Source organism: Nannospalax galili, unplaced genomic scaffold (assembly GCF_000622305.1).
Source record: "Nannospalax galili isolate Female #2095 unplaced genomic scaffold, S.galili_v1.0 scaffold218, whole genome shotgun sequence".
Classification (NCBI taxonomy): Eukaryota; Metazoa; Chordata; class Mammalia; order Rodentia; family Spalacidae; genus Nannospalax; species Nannospalax galili.
Window position 1 is genome coordinate 2,806,297 of NW_008343207.1, and position 24,614 is coordinate 2,830,910.

A 24,614-nucleotide genomic window follows, 5' to 3' on the forward strand; every position below is an offset into this window, starting at 1 on the left:
CTTGTGTAAGAATCAAATGTATACTTACAGGTAAGTAATCTTTTTCTGTCATTTAAAAAAGTCAGTAAATTCTTCATTATCTAATTGAGGCTTTTATTCTACAGGTGATGCATTACTCATTGAGCTACTTATAGACAATTCTAGACCTTCTGTACCAGTACTGTCTCATAAAAGTATAGTGTAAGCCACATGTATGGAATTTATAGCTTTCTGGTACCTATAAAACCTTTTTAGTAAGTTACAGGTGAAATTAATATATTTAAGCCAGTATAGCTAAAATATTATTTCATCATGTAATGAATATGACAATTATTAAGATATTTCATACCTGTTTTTTCTCTGAGTCTTCAAATCCTCATGTGTGTCTAAGAGCACATCTCACTTCAATGAACTGCATTTCGGTGTTCAACCATATGTGGCTAATAGCTTGTGGACAGCTCAGCCCTGTAATCACCAACATCAGGTGGAGTAGCAGCTTTGTGGCTTGGGTGGAGGCAGGTAGAAAAACTGGCCGAATGAGCAACTTTCTTCCAGGAGGCAGATGATCTGAGCACTCTGAAAGCTATTTTTGTTAACTTATCAGTTAATGAGTACTTGCCTGATTTAAGCTTCTTTAGAGGAGAAACAAATATTGTCAGAGTGAGTTAAGCTCAATATCCATTTTAGATTTCAAAATGGTAAAATTTTGCCAAAGATTATAATTTCAAATTGGAACTTCGAGAATTGAGTTTAGGCTACTATCACAGTGAGAAAGAAACGGTCTTCATTTGTAATATAGCTTGACTGCTGCTTGACTTTGTGTAGTTTATAAAGATCTTCAGGATCAAAGAAAATCAGCAATTTATTATTCAGTGATCTCTTTTTCTTTGGACTGATGTTAATAGGTGGCTACAGTATCAGAAAAGTCCCGAATTATGGAACTAGAAAAAGACCTAGCATTGAGAGTACAGGAAGTAGCTGAGCTCCGAAGAAGGCTAGAGTCCAGTAAACCTGCTGGGGATGTGGATATGTCCCTTTCCCTTTTGCAAGAAATAAGTTCTTTACAAGAAAAGTTAGAAGCCACCCATACTGACCACCAAAGAGAAGTAACTTCTCTGAAGGAACATTTTGGAGCTCAGGAAGAGATGTTTCAAAAAGAGATCAAGACTCTACATACAGCTACTGAGAAGCTTTCCAAAGAGAATGAGTCCTTGAGAAGCAAGCTTGACCATGCCAACAAGGAAAATTCTGATGTGATAGCTCTGTGGAAGTCCAAACTAGAGACTGCCATCGCATCCCACCAGCAGGCCATGGAGGAGCTGAAGGTGTCCTTTAATAAAGGGATTGGAACAAACTCAGCTGAATTTGCTGAGTTAAAGACACAGATAGAGAAACTGAGACTAGATTACCAGCATGAAATAGAAAATTTGCAGAATAAACAAGACTCTGAACGGTCTGCTCATGCTAAAGAGATAGAAGGCCTAAGGGCTAAACTGATGAAAGTCATTAAAGAAAAGGAGGACAGCCTGGAGGCCATCAAGTCAAGACTGGACAAAGCAGAAGATCAGCATCTAGTAGAAATGGAAGACACATTGAACAAACTGCAGGAGGCTGAAATAAAGGTAAAGGAGCTAGAGGTTCTGCAAGCCAAGTGCAATGAACAAACCAAGGTCATTGGTAATTTTACATCACAGCTCAAGGCTGTCGAAGAAAAACTCTTGGATCTTGATGCACTTCAGAAAGCCAGTTCTGAAGGTAAATTGGAAATCGAGGCACTTAGACAGCAGCTTGAGGCAGCTGAGAAACAGATAAAAAATTTAAAGATTGAAAAGGATGCTGAAACTAGCAAGGTTTGTATTGACATCCTCCATCATTGCTCTTTTTTTCTCTTTTTTTCAAATATTTTATTTATTATTTTTATTTTATGTGTATTGCTTGCATGTATGGAAGTGCACCCATGTCATGTCATAGAGTGCCCTCGGAGGTCAGAAGAGGGTGTCAGATCCCCTGGAACTGGAGTCATGGACAGTTGTTAGCTGCCATGTGGGTGCTGGGATTCGAACCTGGTCTTCTGTAAGAATATTCAGTGTTCTTAACCACTGAGCCATCTTTCCAGCTCCCCCTTTTCCCATTTGTTGTTCTTATTTTGCACTTTGCGTGTTCCTTTTGAGTTGAGGTCATTCATCTTCAAAATCTCTGGTTTGGCTAGACAACCTTTGTGATGCAACCACTTGAGTATAGCAGAGAATCTCAAGTATGGCTTCATCTGAGGAGTTTAGAGAAAATAATGCCCCAGCCTTGGGAATTTTAGTTTCCTAACATCTGGAAACTCTGTTACTTTTTCTCTTGGCTCTGATATAAACTCCTTTTTCTTTTTCTTGGTCTCACTGTGTAGCCCTGATTGATTTGGAACTCCCTGTGTAGACCAGGCTGGCCTTTAATGCACAGAAATCCACCTGCCCTTGCCTCCCAAGTGCTGGGATCAAAGGCATGCACTACCAAGGCATATGCTACCATGAACACCTGGTATGAATGCCTATTTAAGCTTAGTTCCAGGCTGTACTCTCTGTTTAAAATAGGAAACTCCTTAAAACGGTGATGTTAAGGTGAATGAATGAATAAATGAATGAATGAGTCGGGGAGAGAGAGGGGAAATTTACAGGGTTAGACTGGGCATGGTGGTTCATGCCTATAATCCTAGTACTCAAGATGAGGGAAGAGGATCACCAGTTAATTTCCAGGCCAGTCTGACTTAGATTCTGTCAAACAAAAAAAAAGAAGGAAGACATTTATGAGGCCATCTCTTCCTTTCCTACTCACATTGCTCCCTTGTTTGTAGGGTTATATATAAAAGTGGAGCATGAACACTTCTGTGTTCCTTGACTGTTGTAAGTAACATTCACAACAAAAGTAAGGTCCGGAGCCCAGAGCCCTTTGCATTGTAACCATATTTCCATGTCACAATGAAGAAACTTATCTAATCCTCCTTTTGGGGGGTAGAGAGAAGATTAAGACTGGGTCTCACTGTATAGCCCAGGCTGGCTTTGAACTCCCAGTCCTCTTGCCTATGTTTCTCAATTGTCAATGTTATGATGTCACTGGCATGCACCACTATGTCCCTGTCCCTTTTTGTTTTTGTAGGTCAGGGTCTCACTATGTAGCCCAGGTTGTCCTGGCACTAACTTTGTAGCCCAGGCTGGCCTTGAGTTCTCAGTGATCCTTCCTGCTTTTCTTTTCCAAGTACCAGGATTACAATAGGCATGCATTACTTCTCTTCTCCTGGCTTTTCCCTGTTTGTTTGTTTGTATTGGAAGCAAGGGAGACTAGAATAAAGTGTGATTTTGGTCAAGGTATGGGAAGCTTTGAAATATTTATCAGCTACATTTCTTCCTTTCTTTCTTTTCTTTCTTTCTTTCTTTCTTTCTTTTTTTTTTTTTTTTTTTATTTTGTTTTCCAGGGTTGATTGATTAACTGCTTGATTTTTGCAGTACTGGAGACTGAGAATAATGTGGCCTTGAACTCACAGAGATCCGCCTGCCTCTGCCTCCCAAGTGCTGGGATTAAAGGCGTGCACCACCATGCCCAGCTAGTATATTTTTACTTTTTAAAAATAGCCATTAGAGGGGCTGGAGAGATGGCTCAGTTGTTAAAAACACTGACTGTTCTTGCAGAAGACCTGGATTCGAATCCCAACACCCACATGGCAGCTAACAACTGTCTGTAACTCCAGTTCCAGGGGATCTGACAGCCTCTTCTGTCCTCCGCAGACATTGCATGACATGGGTGCACTTACCTACATGCAGGCAATATGCGCATACACATAAAATAAAAATAATAAATATATTTTTTAAAAAAATAGCCATTAGAGGGGCTGGAGAGATGATCAGTGGTTAAGAGCACTGGATGCTCTTGCAGAGGACCCACGTTCAGTTCCCAGCACCCACATAGCAGCTCACAAACACCTGTAACTCCAGTTTCAGGGGATCTGACATCCTCTTCTGGCCTCTACAGCCTGCTGCATACATGTGCTGCACATAAATGAGAACAGGCAAACTTATAAACTTAAATATAATGAATAAATTAATTAAAAATATATTTTAAAATAGTCATTAAAGAGCCAGGTATGGTAGCACATGTTTGTAATCCCAGCATTCTGGAGGCAGAGACCAGTGGATCTCTGTGAGAATTAGGCCAACCTGGTCTACATAGTGAGTTCCAGTCCAGCTGGGGCTACAGGGAGACCTTGTCTCAAAAACATAAAAAAAGTCATTAGACAATCATACCTAGAACTGATCTGTTTAAAGATCCACTGGCTTCTTAAAATTAAAAAACATTTTATTCCTTCCAGTTTGGTTTTGTTGTTTTTCATATTTTTTATGTTTGTTTTATTTTTTCCTTATCATTGTTTTTTGTTTCCTTTTTGTTCATTTACTTCTGTACCATGTAACTCTGTATATTAGGCTAATATCATTGCCAAAGAGCTCCAGGGAAAAGAGGTAAAGCTCACTTACCTTCAGGACAATTTGAGTGAAGTCAGTCAAGTGAAAGAGGCTTTGGAAAAAGAACTTCAGATTTTGGTAAGTACTTGTTGGCTGGGAATCTGAATCTCAGTATTCCTGGCCTTTTCCCGTTTAAGAGAAGGTTTTCCATAAAGAAAGGAATATTGAACCTTGTTTTTTTCTTCTTCAACATATTGATTTAAATTGAGTGTATTAATGGTTGATAAATACCTTCAGGGAAACTGGATCAAACCAAACTAAGCAATAAAGGTAGGTACTACTTTTTGAAAAATCTGTTCTTTTCTTCTGGTGAAGACTACCTTGGACCATTTTGGTGACTGTTCAATTTTACAAAACACAGAGACCTCCCCAGTCACTATCAGGGTTCATTGATAGCGAGGCTCTTTCTTGCACTGCAACTTCCAATGTCTGCTTTGTGACCCTGGGCAGCAGCTGTCCTGGTCTTCTGTGCCCTCTATTGGTGTGTGGTGTGCTATCTAATTTAATTCCTACCATTCAATTGTATTCCACCTTTATATGGTTCCTCTCTATTGACATTTTTTTAAAAAAAAAACTTTTCTCACCTCCCCTGCCTCTTACCTTGTCTCCGGTACCACAGTTTGACCTTAAGGGTGATAATTGTGGACAGTGGCTGTAATGTTCATGTTTCATGGGAGAGGAAAGCTGTAGGCTCACAAACTAGGTAAGAGAAACAGTAGCTGCTAAGACAAAGTTGTCCCAACTCTTCCATGCCACCCCACTGTGCTTTTAGCTAGTTACAGTGGTGAATAAAGGTATTTTTTTTCTTACATAAATGGTCTGCTAAAGTTTTCTACTCCCCCCCCCTTTGGTACGCAATAATTATTATTCAATTTTTACCACCACACAACTTCTGAGTGGTTTCCATGGCTATGTATTTGATTATCAATTTAAGATAACACATAAGTTACTATAAAAATGAATGTTTTAAGAAAAGTTAATGAGGTTTACAATTTGGCTTAGAAGAAATTTGAAACAGTCTCACTTGGTAGCCCAGGCTGACCTGGAACTCACTGTGTAGCCCAGGCTGTTCTCAAACTCACTGCAATTTTCCTACCTCAGCCTTCTAAGTTTTGGGATTTACAGATGTGAGCTCAAATTTCTATGTTAAAATTTTTTATTTAAAAAATTTTTTGAGGCAGGCATGGTGGCGAATGCCTTAATCCCAGCACTTTGGGAGGCAGAGGCAGGTGGATCTCTGTGAGTTCAAGGCCAGCCTGGTCTACATAGCAAGTTCCAGGTCAGCTTCGGCTACAGGGAGGCCCTGTCTCAAAAAGACCAAAAAAAGGCCTGGTGTGGTGGCGCACACCTTTAATCCCAGCACTTGGGAGGCATAGGCAGGTGGATCTTTGTGAGTTTGAGGCCAGGCTGGTCTACATAGTGAGTTCCAGGACAGCTGGGGCTACAGGGAGACCCTGTCTCAAAAAGACAAAAAAAAGACCAAAAAAAAAATTGTTTTTTGATTTATTTATTTTTATTTTATGTATATGAGTGTTTGACTTGCATGTATGTAAGTGTGCATGCAGTGCCCTCAGAGGCCAGAAGAAGGCATCAGATCTCCTGGAATTGGAGGTAGGGATGGTGGTTAGCCACCATGTTGGGTACTGGGAACTTAATCCTAGTCTTCTTCAAGAACAGCAAGTACTCTTAACCACTGAGTCATCTCTTCATCCCAAACTTCTTTTTATTTTTATTTTATTTCTATTATTAATTATTATTATTATTATTATTTTGGTCTTTTTGAGACAGGGTCTCCCTGTAGCCCCAACTGGCCTGGAACTAACTATGTAGACCAGGCTGGCCTTGAAGTCATAGAGTTCTGCCTGCCTCTGCCTCAGGAGTGCTGGGATCAAAAGCCACCATGCCCTGCCTAACTTCTACTTTTTTTTTTGGTCTTTTTGAGACAGGGTCTCCCTGTAGCCCCAGCTGTCCTGGAACTCACTATGTAGACCAGGCTAGCCTTGAACTCACAGAGATCCGCCTGCCTCTGCCTCCTAAGTGCTGGGATTAAAGGCGTGCACCACCACACCCAGCTATAACTTCTACTTTTTAAATGGCAGTTATATAGCTATTGTTGCTTTCCATATAGAGCTATATGAATTGTTACATTTAGTAAAATTAGAAATTTTGTTTCTCTGTTGCGCATTAAGTGCTTAGTAGTCACATTGTAAAAACTCCTGTTGTACAGTTCTTGTATATAATATTTTAGCTACATTTCAGAGGGGATAAAATGGCCTGGGAATCACCGTTTTGTGATTTGAAGCCTTTTTTCTTTTTTTCTTTTTGAGATAGGGTCTCCTTGTAGCCCCAGTTGTCCCGGAACTCAATATGTAGACCAGGCCGGCCTCCGCCTGCCTCTGCCTCCCAAGTGCTGGGATTAAAGGCATGCGCCACCACGCCTGGTGATTTGGAGCCTTTTAAAAACACATTTCTGGCTGGTGAGATGGCTCAATGGGTAAAGATGCTGGTTATCAAACCTGATGACTTGAATTCAAGCCCCAGGACCCACATGGTAAAAGGGGAGAATTGATTTCAATAAGTTGTCTTCTGACCACATGTGCACACACATATGTATGTGTGTATACATATGCGTACATAAATAAAACATAATTTTTTTTGAAAAAAAGAAAACCTTTTGAATTCTACAGTTCTCTGCCTTCCTTCTTAAACTTCCAGGATGCCTCACTTTTTTTTTTTTTTTTTAAAGAGTATTCTTGGGGTTGGAGAGATGGCTCAGCAGTTAAGTGTTCTTGCAGAAGACCTGGTTCAAATCCCTGCACCCACATGACAGCTAACACCTGTCCCTAACTCCAGTCCCAGGGGCCAGCCTCTTCTGACCTCCGTGGGCATTGCACAACACGGTGCACTCACCTACATGTAGGCAATACATGCATACACATAAAATAAAAATAATAAGCTGGGGCGTGGTGGCGCTTGCCTTTAATCCCAGCATTTGGGAGGCAGAGGCAGGCAGATCTCTGAGTTCAAGGCCAGCCTGGTCTACATAGTGAGTTCCAGGACAGCTGGGGCTACAGGGAGACCCTGTCTCAAAAAGACCAAATAAATAAATAAATAATAAATGAAATTTTTTTTAAAAGTATTCTTCATGTTTTTAGGAGAACATATGCCACTGGGAATGACAGAGATGGGCAGCATGGGCTTGTGGCTCATGTGCTTATCTTTTAATAATCCTAGTTAGTTAGAAATACTCATTTATAGAATCTCTTGTCATAGCTACCTTAAAATTTATCTCAGAACATGGTTTTACCTTAGCCTATTATCATGTTTTGAAAAGGAGACTGGGAGGCCAGAGAGATAGCTCAGAGGTAAAGAGCTGTTCTTCCAGAGGACCCAGGTTTGGTTTCCAGCACCCACATGGCAGCTAAAAAATGTCAGTAACTCCGTGGGCATTACATGCATATATACTTACATATATGGCAGGCAAAACAATCATAAAATAAAAACAAGTAAATCAAAAACAGAAAAAGGAGACCTTGAATAGTAGATGGAAGATGGAACATTTTGGTTTAAAAAGTTACAGACACAGACTTAGAGTCAAGATATTAGATTTGAATTTAGTTCAGGTTTCTCTGGTTACTCTAAAAAAAAATAGAACTCTATTGTCTATGGCAGTTTTTTTTTTTTTTTTTCCCCCATTCTGGTACTGGGGATTGAACCCAGGGCTTTGCACATGCTAGCAAGAGCTCTACCACTAAGCCACATCCCCAGTCCTCAGGCAGACTTCAGAAGAGAAGGTTGCTATTGAATTTAGGCACCATGACAAAGAATGTGCATTCACCCAATGTATAAACATATATACATATACTAATAGATATGCCCATTCATATACTTGTATACATGCATACAAACACATGTGCAAACCTCACTTGTGTACGTGCAAAGTTCACCATATAAATTTGTTAGTTCATTTGTGCCTACATGTTTTAGGTATGTTAATCTTAATGAAACAAGCTACCAAAAGTAGCATTGTAGTTGTAACTAATACACACTTTTAACATTTATTGCTTGCAAAATTCTTATATTGTGAATATCTGATTCTTTTTGTTTAGAAAGACAAGTTTGCTGGTTCTTCAGAGGAGGCTGTCTCAGTTCAGAGAAGTATGCAAGGTAGGTCTCACTGAAGTATGAGCAAACAGTTTTAGTGTGTCATTCTTGCACTGGGCTGGCTTTGGGTGTGCACAGTGTAGCTGCTGCCTGTAGACTAATCTCACAACTTTGGAAGTTGTACAGTAGTGCATTCCATTGGCTTCCTAAAGCCTCAAATTCCCAAATAGTTCTTTCTTTTTTTTTTTTTTTTTTTTAATTTAAGGCTTGTTCCATGTTAAAATCTGAGTATTCCTGAGAATGGATTATCTTATCTAAACTTTTACCAGTGATAGCTCTGGGTTGTTTGATTGGAAGGAGTGAAGAGATACATGAAAAAGGCATGCTTGAGGCCTGCCTGATGTACAGATATGGAAAGACAACAGAGCTGCACGTTTGCCTCCTTAGAGTCATATACAGTGGTGTGTGGCTTGTAGTGAAATTCAGTATTCCTGTGTTCCCAGATCTCATAAGCATGTGATTTGACTGGGTTATAGAGTCAAGTTCTAAGTGGCCTATTAATATGATATAAATTAAACTTTTATTAACTTTATCCTAATAGATACTGTAAATAAATTACACCAAAAGGAACAAGAGTTTAACACATTGTCTTCTGAACTCGAGAAGTTGAGAGAAAATTTAACAGGTAAGGTGATGTTCTATGGCAACTAGCCATTGAACAGAGCAGGTTGCCTAAGATGGTTGATGTGTATTACAATAAAATGCCTACTATTCAGACACTGCCTTTTCCCTTGGTGTGGTGATATAATACTTGAGATCTGAAACTTGAAAAAGTCGTCTTTTTCTTTGTTTTTAAAAAATCCATACTCTATCACACCCTCTGTTGTCTTTTTTTGTCTTTCATATAAACAGCTGTCCTGCTGACTACTTGCTTCCTGCTTCTGCCCTCCCTCCTTTTGTCTCTTCTAGGCACAGCAGCCATAGAGCCAGATCATGTCATTTCTCTGTTCAACATTGTCCAGGGCCTCCAATCTTACTCACTGAAAACTAGTCCTTACCCCATTAAACCCCTTTACCTCTAGGAGCCTGTCTCAGACTCTTCTTCCCCATGCTTACTCCCCCAAGCTGTATGGGCCTCCTTGTTGTTACAGAACATGACAGGACATGTTTCTGCCCTTGAGCCTTAGACTTGCTTTCCTGCTTCCTTCCCTTTCTTCAGGTCTTTACTTGAATTTCACCAACTCAAACGACTTCCGTTTAATATTTTGACCTTCCTTCAGTTTCCAACCTCCTTTTACTAGGTTTAGTTTTTCCCTCTTTGCACTTACTTCTATTACATTGTTTCTTTCTTCATCCTATTTACTGTCTGCCCTGATAAAATTTGATCTTTGTGAGGGCAGGGATTGCTGTCCCCTGGGCGAGGGTGCATTCTAAGTTTTTCTTGCTCTTAACACAGCAGTGCTATTTCTTTTCTCTATATATTCAGATATGGAGGCAAAATTTAGAAAGAAGGATGAAAGAGAAGAGCAGTTGATAAAAGCAAAGGAAAAATTAGAAAACGACATTGCAGAAATAATGAAGATGTCAGGAGATAATTCTTCCCAGCTGACAAAAATGAATGACGAGTTACGTCTGAAGGAGAGGTATGTATAAATGTGCTAAAGAGGATGCCTGCTATGGACTAGGCTCCACTGTAAGAACTAGGCAGGAGACAACAGGCTCAGACTTGTCCTGTTTTAAGGCTTCTTGGCTCTTTCTTTTTTTCCTCCTTTAAAAAAATATTTTTGTAGTTCTAGGGATTGAAGCCAGTGCTTTACCCATTTGAGCTACACTCTAGCCCTCTGTTCCTTTCTACTGCGACAGTGTCATTGAATCACCTGTTTAACCACCTTCCACCCCCAGCAATTCCATTGTGGGTTTCAGGGATTGAACTCAGGCTTGCACAGCAAGTACTTTTACCCACTGAGCCATGTCCCAGGCACCTGTTTAACCTTCTAAAAGGAGGTTTACCTACCTTACTTGTTTAGGTCAGAATTAAGGAACTCAATATTATCCATAGACCTTTCAGTGACTTATAAAGAGAAGGCAGTTATTTACTAATGGCAGTAAAATCTTTTACACATAGTTAAAGATATTTTTAACTTCCTTCACTGTAATAATAAATACCTCTTCAGGGCTTAGTGTGTGCTATGCACTATGCTAACAGCTCATAAAGAATATATTTTCTGCCGGGCATGGTGGCACACACCTTTGATCCCAGCACTTGGGAGGCAGAGGCAGGCAGATCTTTGTGAGTTCGAGGCCAGCCTGGTCTACATAGTGAGTTCCAGGACATCTGGAGCTACAGGGAGACCCTGTCTCAAAAAGACAAAAAAAAAAAGAAAAGAAAAAAAGAATTATTTTCTAACTCCCATTTTAAAAAGAAACTGAGGCTTTCTGGGATATAAATAATTTCACATATGAGCTTTCTGGTCTTGGTGACTTTACTGCTTTTACTAAATTGTACTTCCTTAGTTTCTATAAGTTACTGTCTGTCCTGATAAAATTTGATTTATCTAAGATCTGCTAATAATGTTCTGAGGTTCTAGTTGGCTTGGGTTTTGTTTTGTTTTTTCCTTCTTTCATACCAATAATATAGAAATCAAGTAGTTAATAAGGCTCAAAGATTTAGAGAACATTTTAGAATCACTAGAATTATACTTTGAAAGTATTAATACTTATAAAATTACATCAGGGCTGGAGAGATGGCTTAGTAATTACAAGCACTGGCTACTCTTGCAGAGAACTTGGGTTCAGTTCCCAGCACCCATAGGGTAGCTGACTACCATTTGTAACTCCATTTCTAGGTAATCCTATTCCCCCTTCTGGCCTCTGTGGTTACTACATGCATGTGGTGCACCTACATATGTGCAGGCAAAACATTCATACACATGAAATAAAAATAAATCTTTTAAAAAATAAAATTACATCAATATTCAGGCTTTCTCCCACACCTAGTTCAGGGTCAGTGGGTAGTTGATGAATAGGGCCTTTTGCTGGCAGCTTTGGTCTAGCTTGCTGTAAGACAGCTGCTGTTGAATGACACTGTTCCTGGGGAGATAGTATCCTCCTCATGTCAGAGAGGGAACCAACAACATATCAAATTAAGATACTACCAGAGTCCAACTTAGTGAGCCAGTGAATTTATTGGTGTTATTTACAGGAGCAGAGATGAATTTAAACACAGCTGTACCACTGAAAGTCCACTTCAGCATAGGTGACAGCCCATAAAAGTTGAAAACATGGAATACACTGTACAACTTACAGGCAGCTCAGCAGGTTGAAGAGTGTCTTCTTCCAGACAGCTAAGTTGGTCTGATCCTCTTCCAGACGGCTTAGCTTGGCTCTGTCTCTGTCTCTTCCAGGTGGCTTAGCTTATCTGAGAGTATTTCTCAGCAGTTCTTACTGCTTAAGTATGCTTCAGGAGGGAGGAGCCTAGTGAATCTGATCAGTTTCAGGGACATCCTAAGTAGTTTCCTTCATAAGGTTAAGGAGCTTTCCACAAGGAGGAATGCTTTATCTCAAAGAAAACTGCTAGACAACAGCCACACAGGTGGGTGTGTACAGGGCCTCCAGAGGTCTCTGCCTCTGAAGGTGTTTGACCAACACAGCTAGCTCGTCCTACATTTCCCTTATATGCTTGTTAATTCACTTGATGGCTCATTTTCTAGTTTAAGGTCCCCTTCTTTCTCTGCATCTTTAGGCAATAACTTAAAGATATTTATTATAATCTTTGTATTTTCTTTTCCCATGAGGCACTTGAATGACTTTTTGATAATCTATTCTGTTTAAAATTTGAAGCTGGTTTTCTTTAATATAGTTATCCTTAATTCTGTTTTTTTTGTTTTTTTTTTTTTTTTTTTTTTTTTTTTTTGAAGGGTCTCCCTATAAGCCCCAGCTGTCCTGAAACTCGAAACTCACTATGAAGACCAGGCTGGCCTTGATCTCACAGAGATCCGCCTGCCTCTGCCTCCCAAGTGCTGGAACTATATGTGTGCGCCACCACGCCTGGCCTTAACTCATTTCTTTATTGATGTATTAACATAAAGTAATACATCTTTACATTTAGTAGTTGTTACTCTGGTTTTTTTTTTTGGTCTTTTTGAGACAGGGTCTCCCTGTAGCCCCAAAAAAACAACAACAAAAAAACCCTATTCAATCAATAATTATGTCAATGATTTTAAAAATTTGTAAGTAATTACACCTGAAATTAAGACAAATTTTAAAATGACTTTATTGAAGAGTAATTTTTTTTGTTTGTTTGGGGTTTTTTTGAGACAGGGTCTCCCTGTAGTCCCAGCTGGCCTGGAACTCACTATGTAGACCAGGCTGGCCTTGAACTCACAGAGATCCGCCTGCCTCTGCCTCCCACGTGCTGGGACTACAGGCGTGCGCCACCACGCCCAGCTATTACTCTGAATTTTTAACAATCATAATTGTTAAAATTACTCTTCAAGCTTTGTGTGGTGGTGCGTGCCTTTAGTCCTAGCACTTGGAAGGCAGAGGCTGGTGGATTTCCAGGAATTCAAGACCAGCCTGGTCTACATAGTGAGTTCCAGGCCAGCTGGGACTACAGGGAGACCCTGTCTCAAAAAAACCCCAAACAAACAAAAAAAATTACTCTTCAATAAAGTCATTTTAAAATTTGTCTTAATTTCAGGTGTAATTACTTACAAATTTTTAAAATCATTGACATAATTATTGATTGAATAGGGTTTTTTTGTTGTTGTTTTTTTGTTTTTTTTGTCTTTTTGAGACAGGGTCTCCTGTTGGGTAGCCCCAACTGCCCTGGAACTCACTATGTAGACCAGACTGGCCTCAAACTCACAAAGATCTGCCTGCCTCTGCCCCCAAGTGCTGTGCTTAAAGGCATGTGCCACCACGCCTAGCTATTAGTAGGATAGTTCTAGTATAATCCTTTAAAGCATGAAAAGTCTGGCTCAGTGGATAAGGGACTTGCTATATAATTCTGAGAACCAGAGTTCAGATCCCCAAATCCATGTAATCTTAGCATGCCTATGTGAAGTAGGAGGTGGAGACAGGAGAGTCTTCAGAAACTCATGGTACAGCTAGTCTAGTATGTGCAGCAGTAAGCAGAAACCCTGCCTTAAGGTAGAAGGCACAGACTGATACCCAGGTTGTCTTCTGACTTCCACACATGTGCTGTGCTATAGGCATGCCTAGACTCACACATGAACATGCACCCAATGAATATACACATACACACTTACACATTATGTACATACACCTTACACATACCATTGCATACATATTTAAAAAATGACAAATCTGACAACTTGTGTTGAAACTCATTCCAGATCTGTGGAAGAACTACGGCTAAAACTTACAAGGGCCAATGAAAATGCAAGTTTTCTACAAAAAAGTATTGGGGAAGTAACTCTTAAAGCTGAGCAGAGCCAACAGGAAGCAGCTAAAAAGCATGAGAAAGAAAAGAAAGAATTAGAGGAAAGATTGTTGGACCTGGTAAGGAGAATAAAGAGAACTGCTAGCAAAAGTGGGTGGGGTAGTCTGTATGTGGCTAGATGCTTACCCCTTCTTTTGGGATTTCTGCAGGAAAAGAAGATGAAAACAAGCTACAACCAGTGTCAGGACCTGAAAGCCAGGTATGAAAAAGCCAGTTCTGAGACAAAAACAAAGCATGAAGAAATCCTGCAGAGCCTACAGAAGATGCTGATGGACACAGAGGAGAAGCTGAAGGCTGCTCAGGAGGCAAACAGAGGCTTGGTGCATGACATGGAGGAACTGAAAGCACAGGCCAATAAAGCCAAAGTATGTTCTAGGGGAGAAATGGTACGATTATATTACACCTTGCTCAAGTTCTGCCACCAAGACCGAAAGCTTGCAGATGTGATATGTTAGCTTCTTCATGCATGGCAGGGTGAAGAATTGCTTTTTTTGTGGCTTTAAGTGTTTTGTACCAGCTACTCTCCCTTATAGGAGAGGGTGATGGCTACAAGTCTTTCCCCTAAGTGTACTGTGTAGCCATCACTACCCCTGTTCCTGCTTGTCTCCAGCTGTCACAACCTTTTATGTTGTCTGAGCTCTGTCTGCTTGCTTATTGTAGACTCTGTGGTATAGGAAAGTATCTTCCTCTGATCTTGGCTGAACCTGCCTTGCGCTAGAGTTAAGAGAGATACATTTCAGAAAATTAGGAGGCAGAGGCCCAGAGAAGCTAGTGAGCAGTGTCAGAACTGGAAGCAGAGGGGTAGAGAGATGATTCAGCTATTAAGAGCACTGGCTGCTCTTCAGAGGACCCGTGTTTGATTAATTACCAGCACCCACATGGCAGCTAACAACCTTCTGAAACTCCCGTTCCAGGGGTTTCGATGCCCTCCTCTGGCCTCTGTAGGCATTGCAGACACATGATGCATATATACATACAGGTAAAATATTCATACATATAAAAAATTAATTAAAAAGGCTGGAGGCAGCCTACCTGTATGAACAAATTCATACAGGGAGAATTAGAAGTGAGGGCTTTTGTATGTCCCCAAGAAGGTCTCTGATCTTATTAACAAGGAAGCTGGGTTCAAGTGCTCAAGAAAAAATCTTTTTAGTTGAAAAGACTTGGTATATATATAAAACTTGGTATATTGAATTTCAATTTGTGATGGCAGAATTATATCTGCACCCTAATATATTTTTTGACTCTGGTAACTTACCAAAGTTTTCCCTTTGTTTGTTCCTACTGCTGTTTAACTTTTTATTATTCAAAGAAAATATTTGTCTTAAATCTTTGTTTTTAATGTGTTAGAAAAATGTTTATGTACAAGTTTACTAGAAGGAAGTTATGAAAGAGAACTTGAAACCAACCCTACTGGAAAACCCATTGGGGTTGGGGATGTGACTCAGTCGTAAAGTTATTGCCTAGCTTACCCTGGTATCAATTTCCTGTGCCAAAACAAAACTGTAAAAACCCTACACCACCTCCTGTTATTTAAGAGGACCATGATGTGCATGTCTAATGTAAGAGGCTGCAGTTTTCCTCTCCCATGTGCTGGCAGTCAGACTTTCTCTTATCTTTTTGGCTTTCTGAAACACCCCCAGCTTGATACAGCATTTAACCATATTCGATGCTGTCTTAACATCCCCTTTATCTGGAAGGTCTTCAGTTTTGTAGTGACGAGACCAAACCACAGCATTCTAATAGCTTGTGTGAGGCCTTACTGACTAGTGGTTTTGTATAAAATTCATTTGGTTAAAATAACAGGATTGTTCATCTTCCAAAGTTATCTATGATTTTAGTAGATTTTAAACTCTGGAGAATCTAATGAGACCTAAGGGTATTTTTACCCCAGAGAAGTTTATTTATGCATTCAGCAAGTTTTATATACCACTTTGGGCGGTCATAGAGCCAGTGAAGCCTCCGTATTCCCTGGCTTACAAACCAGTGACCCAAAGCTCTTCTGTGTAATACAATAGCCGCTAGCCAGATGAGGCTGTGTAACTTTAAATTTGTTACATTTTCGCAAAACTGCAAATCCAGTTCTTCAGGTGCACTTAGCATATTTCAAGAGCTCAGTGGTTACATGTCTATTGTGTAGGGTAACATGGATAACATGGTAACATTTATTTCATCACAGAAAATTCTGGGTAGTACTGATATAGACAGGAGATCAAGTTATCTTATAAATTAGTACATTAAAAAAATTTCATTTTTGGCTGAGCATGGTGGTGCACACCTTTAATCCCAGCACTTGGGAAGCAGAGGCAGGCAGGATCTCTGTGAGTTCAAGGCCAGCCTGGTCTACATAGTGAGTTCCAGGACAGCTGGGGCTACAGGGAGACCCTGTCTCAAAAAGACCAAAAAAAAAAAAAAAATTCATTTTTACCACCAAAGCCTAGAAATGTCTACATTTATATAACATATACATCGGGACTTAAGTCACTCTTAGTCCATTGATGCTCTTTGTAGTAAGTCCTTTTTTTAAATATTTTATTTATTATTTTTATTTTTAATGTGTATGTGTGTATTGCCTGCATGTAGATAAGTGCACCCGCATCATGCAATGCCTGCAGAGGACAGAAGAGGCTCTCGGATCCCCTGAAACTGGAGTTAGGGACAGCTGTTAGCTGCCATGTGGGTGCTGGGATTTGAACCCAGGTCTTCTGCAAGAACAGTCAGTGTTCTTAACTGCTGAGCCATCTCTCCAGCCCTGTATTAAGTCTTAAAAATCACTGATCTAGAGCTAGGCATGGTGGTGCACGCCTGTAGTCCCAGCACTCGGGAGGCAAAGGCAGGCGGATCTCTGTGAGTTCAAGGCCAGCCTGGTCTACATAGTGAGTTCCAGGCCAGCTGGGGCTACAGGGAGACCCTGTCTCAAAAAGACAAAAAAAAAAAAAAAAAAAAAAAAAAAAAATCACTGATCTAGCTGTGTGTCGGTGTACATCTCTAATCCTAGCACTTGGGAGGCAGAGCCAGGTGGATCTGTGTGTGTGAATGAGTTTGGGCTTCCAGGCCAGCCAGGGCTATGTAGTAGGTGAGACCCCTGTCTTAAAAAAAAAAAATTTTCACTGATGTAATTTCCCCTTGTTATTCATCCTCTTTTTTTTTTTTTTTTTTTTTTTTTGGTCTTTTTGAGACAGGGTCTCCCTGTAGCCCCAGCTGTCCTGGAACTCACTATGTAGACCAGGCTGGCCTTGAACTCACAGAGATCCGCCTGCCTCTGCCTCCCGAGTGCTAGGATTAAAGGCGTGAGCCACCATGCCTGGCTCATTCCTCCTTTTAATTAAAATATACTTACTGTTTTTTTTTAGTGGCATGGTCACCACCCATGGTGCATGCCTTTAAGCCCAGTACTCGGAAGGCAGAGGCAGGTGGATCTCTGTGAGTTCAAGGCCAGCCTGGTCTACATAGTGAGTTCCAGGACAGCTGAGGCTACAGGGAGACCCTGTCTCAAAAAGACACCCCCCCAAATAAATAAATAAATAAATAAATAAATAAATCTCACTTTTAATAGTTCCTTAATTTTTTTCCCTTTTGTACTTTAAAAAATTTTTCTATGGGGCTGGAGAGGTGGCTCAGCAGTTAAGAACACTGACCGTTCTTGCAAAAGACCCAGGCTCAAATCCCAGCACCCACATGGCAGCCACCAACTGTCCATAACTCTAGTTCCAGGGGATCCAAAAGCCTCTTCTGTCTTCTGTGGGTATTGCGTGACACGGGTGCACTTACATACATGCAGGCATAACACTCATACACATAAAAATAAAAATAACAAAATATTTTTAAAAATTCTTCTATAAATCTTTTCTGAGATAATAATTGGACAATTGGAATTAATCCCAATGTTAAAATCAAGCAACCTTTTTTCCTTATAGGGAGTTTTCAGGAATAATTTCTTAGGTTTCAAAGAGACAGCAATCTAATGGGTTCTCTAGTTTGCCCACTTTATTATTCACACAGTTTCTAAGAAGTATATTGTATAAAGTTCTAAATTTTCTCAGTTTAGGCTACACTAAGTTATTTGGGCTTGCATTTGTCTGCTCAATTTCATTTTGTTTCCATTCTTTCCATCTTTTGTTTCTGTAGTCGCTAACTTATTTGTTAACATCAGCCAAAAAAGAGGTTGAACTAATGTCAGAAGAGCTGAGGGGTCTGAAATCAGAAGCAGCTTCTTGTGCAGGAGGCAAATGCTTTAAAGTTAGAGAAAGGTTCACTCTTATCAAAACTTGTAGACATGGAGACCAACATAACTTTGCTTCAGGAAGACCAACAGAAACTGTGGTTGGTAAATGAAAGTCTCTATTTAGAAAAGGAGAAAGTCTTAGGAGAAAAGCAAGATACTGAAAAGCTTCATCAGCAGGAACATCAAGAGAAAGAATCTCTGGCTGTTGAGAGAGATAAACTGCTTCAGGAAATCAGTGTTGCCCAGGAAGAGCTCTTGAAGATACACATGGAAAATGACTCTTTGGAAACCTCCAAGGTGAACATGCAGGTGCTCATCGAGGAGCTCCGCTTCTGCAAAGATACTCTGATGGCCATGTCTGAGAAGGCTCGGGCAGAAAAAGAGCACCTGGAGGAGCAGGTCAAGAAGCTCACTGCTGAAAACCTCATTTTAGCAAAAGACAAGGATGATGTCATTCAGAAACTTCAGAGTGCTTACGAGGAACTCTTCAAGGACCAGAAAGCCTTGGTCCAGCAACAGAGAAGCAGTTGAGCCTGACCCTAAAGGCAGAGCGAGAGAGTCTTCAGAACAATAGAGACCTGCAGTTTGAGAAGGACACACTGTGGCAAGGCCAGGAGAAGTTGAGTGCCAGCCTAGAGGCCACCCTGCAGGTCAAACAGCTGCTCAGCACAGAAGCAGAAACCCTGCTCACACAGCTGAAATGCACCAGCAAAGCGCTGAAGAAGGCTGAGCTGGACATGAGGCAGCTTCAGACTAACAATACAAGCCTTACAAAGCTCCTAGAACAGATTAAGATTTGTTGGGCAATCACAGACTCAGAATGTATCCAGTTTCTCCATGAGAAAGAGACCTTGGCTGCTTCTGAGAGGAGGCTTCTGACTGAGAAAGAGGAACTTTTAAATGAAAATAGAACCATCACTGAAAAACTCAACAAGCACTCAGAAGAGACCACACATCTTAAGATGAACCTAAACGAGAAGATCACATACCTAACTTCTGAGAAGGAGGTGGCTTGTCAGAAAATTACTAGGCTTAAAAAGCAACAGGATAGTCTCTTGAAAGAAAAATCAGTCCTGGAAATGCAAAATGGAGATTTACTTGCAGAGAGGGAAAATTCTGTCAAAAGCATAGGCTATCTTAAAAGGAAGTATGACCAGGAGGCTGCAAACAGAAGAATAATTGTGCAGGACAAGATGAAGCTACTTGGTAATATTGATGCTCTGAAGAAAGAGCTTCAGGAAAGAAAGAAGGAAAACCAAGAGCTGGCCACCAGCAAGTGTGACCTCTCCTTGATGCTAAAAGAGGCTCAGGATGCCAAAAAGCATCTTGAGAAAGAACACACCAACATGATGCAAGCAAAGGAGAATCTGAATGCTGAGCTTAAGACTTGCTGTTGTAAAAAGAACATTTTATCAAGAGATGGCTTGAACCTACAAGAAGAGTGTCAGAAATAAAATGAAGAGATTCGTGAAATTCAGCAGTCCTTAATCCTGGAGAAAGAGGCTAGAGCAAAGGAAAATGAATCATCTTTATATGAAAACAGTAAACTTCATGGGAGGATGGTACTCTTGGAGGAGGAGATAGAGGGGTTGCTAGTATGTACTGAACAGCTCCAGATGGATAATTTTACATTAATCTAAGAGAAGACCAATTCAGAGCAAAAGGTAGTAGAAATCATTAAAGAAAAGGAGCTCTTGAGTGCAGAAACTGCTCACCTTGCTGCCAACATACCCTCAAAAGTGACTTTGCTGCCCTTTCCAAGTCCAAGTTGGAATTGCAGGAACTACACAGCTGCCTCACCAAGATCCTGAATGACCTCCGGTTGAACCATGAGGTGGCAGTGTCTGAGAGAGCCAAGGTGCTCAGGACAGCAAGGACCTCATGGCTGAGAAAGGAGAAATGATGCTGAGGAAGGATGAGGTCCTGAAGGAGAAGGAGAAGCTGGAAGAAAGCTGCTTTATCCTCCAGAAAGAGATTACCCAGCTGGCCCAGACCAACAGCCACATTTCAGCCAACCTCCTAGAATCCCAAAGTGAAAACCGTACTTTGAGAAAAGACAAGAGCAAGCTTACCCTTAAAATTAGAGAGCTTGAGACTCTTCATTCATTTACGGTAAAGTGAGAGGTTCTAGTATTGAGCACTCAGATTACTTACTAACTCTGCACTAACGTTAATGCTTAGGTGAATTTTCTTCATAGCAGCTTATGGAAATCCTTCCCATTAAGTCAGCTTTGTGTATATGTCCAGCATTTCATTACAACCTGAAAGGGTGATTCATTACTAAATGTCTAATTTCGGTAGTCTCTCCTCATTTGGGGGGAAAAAAATTCAAACTGTGAACAAAAAAGATTCATTTTTTAACTTAAGGAGAAGCTTTGTTAACTGTAAAAAGTTAACTTCTGTGTTTCTTAGAGGCTTCAGAGCAGTTTTAGAATGAACACATATTGAAATACAGTTTCTGCTATTTGGCTTTTAATTATTTCATTGTGTCTGTCCACTTGGAGTTAGTTAGAAGATTCCACTGAACTCTCCCTGGCTGATATTAGAATAAATGTAACCTGACTATATATACCAAATAAAATTGTAAGCAAATGATTGAAAATATTTTTATGATTTTTTAATGTTTAGTAACTATGAATTTGTACCATATGCATACATCTTTTTTATTCACAGCCACAATTGTATTTATTACTCAGTTTCTCTCATAGACTTTCCCATTAAATGCTTCTTATGAAACCCTTGAGCCTTATAATTGCCCAAATAATTTATGTTGTTATGTGAAAAATTCTCAGCCTAAATTGAGTGACTTCAGAAGCCCCAAATTTGAAATACAAGAATAATATTTCAAACTTACAACAGTAAATGTAAGAGACACAAAGTTATATAGGAATGTTATTCTTCATTATTACTAAGTACTCTGACAGGTGTAAGTCAGAATGATGAGAGGATGCTTGTTGACGTAACTTGAAACTTAGATGTAGATTTAGAGGGGTATGAGAATAAAGAAGTGGTGTAACAGCTTTCTAAATGAAAAATGTTATAGGAAGGGTTCATAACTTTGTTCTCCTTCACAGTACATACCCTTCATGTCTTGGTGTGTTTGCTTTAAGGTTGGGTTGATGACTCATCCTTTGGGCCCCCCCACCCTTAGCCACACTGACACTGAGTGCTGCCTGAGCAGCTCATTATAAAAGTCCCCTGATGGTGCCAGGGGAGGGTACCCTCCTTCCTTCCTTACTTTGTTTCCTTGTGCTTAGGCGACTCGGACTGCAGAAGATGCCATGCAGATCATGGAACAGATGACCAAAGAGAAGACTGAAACACTGGCCTCTTTGGAGGACACCAAGCAAACAAATGCAAAACTACAGAATGAAGTAATCATATTTAAATGGCTTTTTGTACAAAGAACAGCTTACCGACTTCATGGTCACTAACTCAGGAGTGTCTTTTTGAAGTGTGGACTTAAACAGGTTTGATCTGTGTTAGTTGAGCTGAATGTACAGCAAGCCTTGATAATGTTAAATAAAATATGTTACTTCATTACTTATTTCGTAGGACTAACCTTTAAGAATTCAGAGTAGCCAGGCGTGGTGGTGCACGCCTTTAATCCCAGCACTAGGGAGGCAGAGGCAGGCAGATCCCTGTGAGTTCAAGGCCAGCCTGGTCTACATAGTGAGTTCCAGGACAGCTGGGGCTACAGGGAGACCCTGTCTCAGACGGAAAAAAAAAAAAAAAGAATTCAGAGATTCAGAGTAACACTGGGTGGGGTGGTACGTGCCTATGAACCCAGTACTTGGGAGGTAGAGACAGAAGGATCAGGAATTCAAGACTAGCCTAGGCTACATGAGACCCTGTTTAAAAGAGAGAGAGAAAGGGGGGAAGATATCCTAAGAGCATGATTTCTAAGCTACTTAGGGATAGCACGTCTAAGTTTTTAGTATATCCTTTCCCTTGTTTGCTACACATATTTTCCCTCAACTCTCTTCCAGTTTGGAGATATTAAATTCCATTGCAAGCCCTGACAAGCCTTTTCTTGGCCTTGCTTCAGTATTTACTCCCTTCTCTGTGATCTTGAATTAGTTACTTCTAGAGCTTGGATAAATTAATGGCTTCAAAATACTTCTGTTCCATCTACATGCAGTATTTTTCCTCCTTTGACCTTCTGTAATGCCTCCGTTCCCCACCTTCCTAGCTCATAGTAACTTTGTCTTTGAAAAGCTGCTACCCTAATTCCTAGCAGATTGACTTCACTGAAGTGGGTATGTGAAGTTCTATACAGCTTTGTAAAGTCACAGGCAGGTATGGCATCAAGAAGGTAGTTCCAGGGAAGGAACTGACAAGTGACATAGCTACCATGAAGACTAGGCCTCCTTGTGCAAGGCCAAAGATCAAGATCTTCCAAGACATGAACATTTTGTGGTAATTATAGGATAAATAAAACCTCATAGAGAGAGGAGTGTGCTCAGGAAAAAAGGGGGGAAAAAAGCATAAAAATCAAAATTAGAAGTCAGAGGGGCTGGAGAGATGGCTCAAAGGTTAGGAGCACTGGCTGCTCTTGAAGAGGACCAGCACCCACATGGTGGCTAACAACTGTTCATAACTCCAGTTCCAGGGGATCCAACACCCTCTTCTGACCTCTGTGGGCATTGTATTACATTGGTACACTTACATACATTTAAGCAATACTCTCACACATAAAACAAAGTAATAAAATCTTTTTTTAAAAAAAAATTAGAAAAATAACTTATCAAACAACAACAATAACTTATCAAAAAATTAGAAGTCCTAGTAATTAAGATGATTTTTCAAGAATGTCTCTGAACTTTGAGGGTGGGTCAGGGAGAACTCTGTCCTCCCATAACATATCCCTTGGTTGTATGTATTATAGCCAGGCAAAAAGACTGGAGGCACTGTTTCTTAGACTCATTGCAATGTTTTATTTCCTTTTTTACAAATCTAGAATGTTAAAAGACATAAAAAGGAAGGTGGTAACGTCAAAACTAGTATGATACTTTCTGAATTCCTGGCTGGTGGTGTGTGACATGGCAAAAGGAAACAACTCTCTCCCCTGGCTATAAAATATATGGACCCAAAGCCCAGACTCCTAGTCGGACCCCAGGATCACACCTTGTACATGGATGAACTTTACAAGCTCCATTTTTGGTGGGAGCTCCTCCTCCTAAAACTAACTCCAGCCACCCAGCAGAGTTGCTAATCAGTCACATCCTACTCATGACATGTCTGACTTTCCCACTAGGAGGCAGGCCCTAAGCAGGTTGCTTCTCTTAGGGGTAGTGATGAGGCCTTCGACCTCACTGCCTGGCTTCTTCCTCTTCATAGAAACTTCAGGTAGTTAACTAATTTTTTTTTCCAATCGACAAATGGTTGATTCAAATAAGTTTTATAAGGAGAATGTCATAAATTTAGTCCTGACATTGGAATTTATCATCTCCTATATAACAAATCAATGAGAGGAGGAAAAGGGTTTTGTTTGATTACAAAGAATGATCCTTGATAATGTTACTGCTTGGTAACTTATTTCTTGCTTTTTAAAAGATGGATCATTTTGAATGACTTAAGTGATAAATAACGAGAATACATAAGACTACCACAGCTGGGCATGATGGCGCACACCTATAATCCCAGCGGTGAGGAGAGGCTGAGGCAAGAGAATTGCTACAAATGCAAGGACAGCCTGGGCTACATAGCAACACCTTGTTTCAGAAAAACCAGCTAAACAAAAGCCAGGATTAAAGAAAGCTTTTGTTTTAATAGATATAGAAATTTAGTTTGACATTTTGTACAGGTGTATAGGAAATGAAGGATGTAATGAAATTTGCAAGTTATAATCAACTTGTCATTTGTAATATCTTCACCAGGTAATACCCCCAAACTACTTATTGAAAGTGACTAATCTTTTCTAAATAAATACTTTTGTGAATAATTTATCCAGTTATATCATTGGAAAATGAAATAATTTCATTTTTTTTCTCATGGTCTTTTATAAGTTGGACACACTTAAAGAAAACAACTTGAAAAATGTGGAAGAGCTGAACAAGTCAAAAAAACTTCTGACTGTAGAAAATCAAAAAATAGAAGAATTCAAGAAAGAAATGTAAGTGATCTTTGAGAGAAATTAGCTTATTTTTGAGTGGCAAAAAGGAAAGCAATGCTAATTTATATTTATTTTATGTCTGTGAGTGATTTGCCTGCATGTATATAAATACTCTTGTGTCATGCAATACTTTTAGAGGCCAGAAGATGGCATCAGATCCCCTGAAACTGTAGTTGTTAGCCTTCATGTGGGTGCTGGGAACTGAACCCAGGTCCTCTGCAAGAGCAG

General features: G+C 40.1%; 1 protein-coding gene across 14 annotated transcripts in view; it reads left to right on the top strand.

Moving 5' to 3' along the window:
* The window catches only part of Clip1 (CAP-Gly domain containing linker protein 1), a 145,166-nt gene that overhangs the window by 70,378 nt on the left and 50,174 nt on the right, over positions 1–24,614 (top strand). For 5 of the 14 annotated variants that reach the window (XM_029566570.1, XM_017799709.2, XM_029566565.1 and 2 more), the window contains 9 exons: positions 885–1,829; positions 4,440–4,556; positions 8,588–8,645; positions 9,184–9,267; positions 10,069–10,225; positions 13,940–14,105; positions 14,196–14,432; positions 21,529–21,645; positions 24,280–24,386. In XM_029566570.1, the coding sequence (XP_029422430.1) occupies positions 885–1,829; positions 4,440–4,556; positions 8,588–8,645; positions 9,184–9,267; positions 10,069–10,225; positions 13,940–14,105; positions 14,196–14,432; positions 21,529–21,645; positions 24,280–24,386 (1,988 nt within the window). The remainder of the gene's footprint in view (positions 1–884; positions 1,830–4,439; positions 4,557–8,587; positions 8,646–9,183; positions 9,268–10,068; positions 10,226–13,939; positions 14,106–14,195; positions 14,433–21,528; positions 21,646–24,279; positions 24,387–24,614) is intronic. The other 9 variants (XM_029566564.1, XM_029566571.1, XM_008839322.3 and 6 more) reach the window with 3 other exon arrangements.